General features: G+C 34.1%; 1 protein-coding gene across 1 annotated transcript; it reads right to left on the reverse strand.

Moving 5' to 3' along the window:
• Positions 1–331: 331 nt before the first annotated feature.
• On the reverse strand, positions 332–3,072 carry LOC108382567 (uncharacterized). The gene is made up of 2 exons (XM_017638930.1): positions 2,895–3,072; positions 332–635 (listed from the first exon to the last, which is right to left on the reverse strand). Exons 1-2 carry the CDS (start codon positions 2,977–2,979, stop codon positions 403–405), a joined length of 318 nt encoding a protein of 105 aa, XP_017494419.1. The 5' UTR covers positions 2,980–3,072; the 3' UTR covers positions 332–402.
• Between the last annotated feature and the right edge of the window lie 21 nt (positions 3,073–3,093).

The raw sequence follows: 3,093 nt of genomic DNA on the forward strand, positions 1-3,093 counted from the left end.
GTATAACATTTTTTACTATCGAAATTTTGTTGCTCACATTTTTTTATCACATGTGCAAAAATAAAAAGAAAAAAATAATAATTAAAATTCAAATAGATAATAACTAAATTTTGGATAGTTTATACTTCTGGCCCACGTTAAAATCAAGAATTGTAAAAGTTACACGGTGTTTGGTTTTCGTGTTTTCGGGAATGTTGTGAACTAATTTTCAACAAATTCCAGTGCGTGTTTTGCAATTTGTGGTTCATTTTTTGGACTTTCACTTTGGTACTCTCACTTTCATAATTTGAATTTCACATTTGATTTTTTAATAGGTTTGCTCGATTTTATATGTAAAGGAGGAAGTGTTTGAACAGCACACACATACACACACACACACACTGTGCAGTGTGCCTTTTTGCGCTAGTGTTTCTTTGTAGCAAAAAAAAAAAAAATCAAATAAACAACATTTTCGTACTTACTTTTGATCACCTTCTTGGGGCTGCCTTTTTGTGGACTACCCTTCTGTGGTGAACCATGGCGAGAGGCAGCTGTTTTCTTTGGGCTGCCACGTTGTGATTCTGACTCACGTTTGGTGATAGCCGGCATCAATTTCTCGCGTGTAGGCGATGGCAAAAGTGCACCTTCCTCAACATCTGTAAAAAGTAGAAAGTAATGGAGTGTGAGTAGGGAATTTTACAAGATGAGACTATCCTGCTGCCATTTGAAGAGCTTTCGTTGTAAATCGAAATGGTAATGCATTGCATGTTACAATTTCGTTTGAACACTAATAAAATGAAACGGAATGGTGTGGAGTGGATTGGAATGGGGTGAAAATGATTGATAAAAAGAAAAAAATTATGGAGCTAAGAGAAGCTTTAGCAAAGAGTTAAGAAGGAAATAGATTTAGGGGAAATTAAAGCCATAAAGTGATATTTAGCTGAATATCTTGACGCAATTATTTACTTCGAGTCACTTTTGAAAAAAATTTGATTTACATACACTGTAAAAAATAATTGCTAAATAAAAACAACCTTGATTGAAAAAGGAGCAAATGGAGGAGTTTAAATAGAATACAGAAAGATAGGCGCCGGAAAATGATCTGATGTTTAACGGATGAACTGCTTAAGTTTTCATTGACTGAAAGTAGTGCACAAGATTTCGTGTCATCATTTATCTTCGAGTATAAAAGCAAATATTTAGTAGGTGTGCAGATACTTTGCCTTCTTTATTCGATTTATACTTATTTGTATATGTTTAAAACTTTAACTTATGGAAAAGGAACTGAGTAATTTGAAGTAACTTTCAAGTGTACACAAATTTAAAATTTCGAGAAAATTTTACAACAATTTTTTTATTTTATTTTTAGAAACATCTTATAATAAAGTGGTAATTTTATGTGTCTACCTTATTTTTTTCCACACAAAGTTACTATGTTCGAAAATTGTTTGGTATCGCAGAACAGAACATCGTCAGCAAAAAAATAATTATCAAAAATCAAATTGAATTCTTAGCCACTTTAAATCTAGACGTTTTTTTACTAGAATTTAGATCCCTGTCGAAGATCGTCACCATACTAAGTGAGCGTGATATCACATCGTCCCTAGGCTACAGCTCCGTGAACATCGGAGCCATAAGAGGGTTCCCACTGGGACGTGTTCTTTCTCCCCTACTCTGATCTCTCGTCGTGGAAAAGTGGTTAAGCCGCTGTTGGTTGATATCAAACTGGTGTGCCAATAAGGGCCTCCGCATGAACTCGCAAAAGACTGTTCTGGTACCGTTTACAAGAAGGTATATTGGTTCTCTCTCAACAACTCCAACAAACTCCAAATGATGGCTCTACACCTTGGCCACACTAGCTCTAGGAATCTGCAAGTTCTCCGACACTATGCCAAAAGAAATTTGCTTTGAAAGGAAATTTCAGGTCAAAATGCCACACCGAAATGTGTAGTGAAATGGATGACCAGAACTGGATCCCAGAGCAGGAGCAGATTGCGATATGTGCTACTCTGTCTCTTAAGAATTGATCGATATATCTACTATATCTACGAAATTGTCGCTGCAAAGTCAGATTATAGAGTTTTTAATACCTGTTGTTCGAATTGCTACTTAGAAAAATCTAAGTTTTCCATTTCCCCCCAAACTCATATTTTCTGTATTTAAGGATGATCGGGAACAAGATTTATCGCCAAAATCAGAAAGCATTTTATTTTACAAACTTCATAAAACATTTTGAATCAAGGCATTGATTAATGCAGAAAAGTTGGTATTTAATAGGTTTATGCAATCTCGTTGCCAGCTACGTGGCAATAACGTAACGTCTATATAGTCTTTAAATTTTTGCATAAGACCATAAAATTAGAAGTTTCTATCCACAGAAAGTCCAATTTTACAAATATGATAGCTTAACTGGCAGTGTCTTGGCAGTTTCAGACTCCACGAGAGAATGAGTGGATTACCTTATGCTCGGACTGCTGTACAGGTGTGGGACTTTGAAATGTTGAATTTGCAAGGTTGACTAAGTGCAATTAAAATATAGAATTTATGGGGGAATGCGGATTCAATTAATTCACAATTTTCTATTACATTGATAAAAATTCAATTCACGAGTGTAAAATAATTTGAGCATAATTTTTCGAAACTTAACATTTCACACCATAAGTAAAAAAATATTGACTTTCTATCCTTATTTAAATCTATCCTACCTTATTTAAATTATTTTAATCTATGTAGGTACATACCAAAAAATTATTTACCTCTAAATTAAAATTTTGGCAACAGAATAGCCCTTACTACTCTTTATTTGTATAGCATTAATACATGTATATTTGTATATGTAGTTTAGTATCTATGTGTGTGTATGTGGTATACCATTGTATGATAATGAAAATGCATATGAGTTATAAATTCTATACCAGGACCAGTGGTGCGTTCCAAATGATGGCGTATATTGCTAAAACGAGCTGGCAGTGCGGAAATCTCATCTTTATTATCAATCATATGGGCATGGCCAGGAACTCGGGATTTTTGTGTGGCTTTACTTATTGGTATGGATTTTTTATTATTCTCCTGTTCCTTTTCTTCTTTAGTAATAGGTCTGCAATAATTATAGAG

The sequence above is a fragment of the Rhagoletis zephyria genome, unplaced genomic scaffold (genome assembly GCF_001687245.7).
Source record: "Rhagoletis zephyria isolate East Lansing unplaced genomic scaffold, Rhagoletis_zephyria_1.1 Rzeph_scaffold_27562, whole genome shotgun sequence".
Lineage (NCBI taxonomy): Eukaryota > Metazoa > Arthropoda > Insecta > Diptera > Tephritidae > Rhagoletis > Rhagoletis zephyria.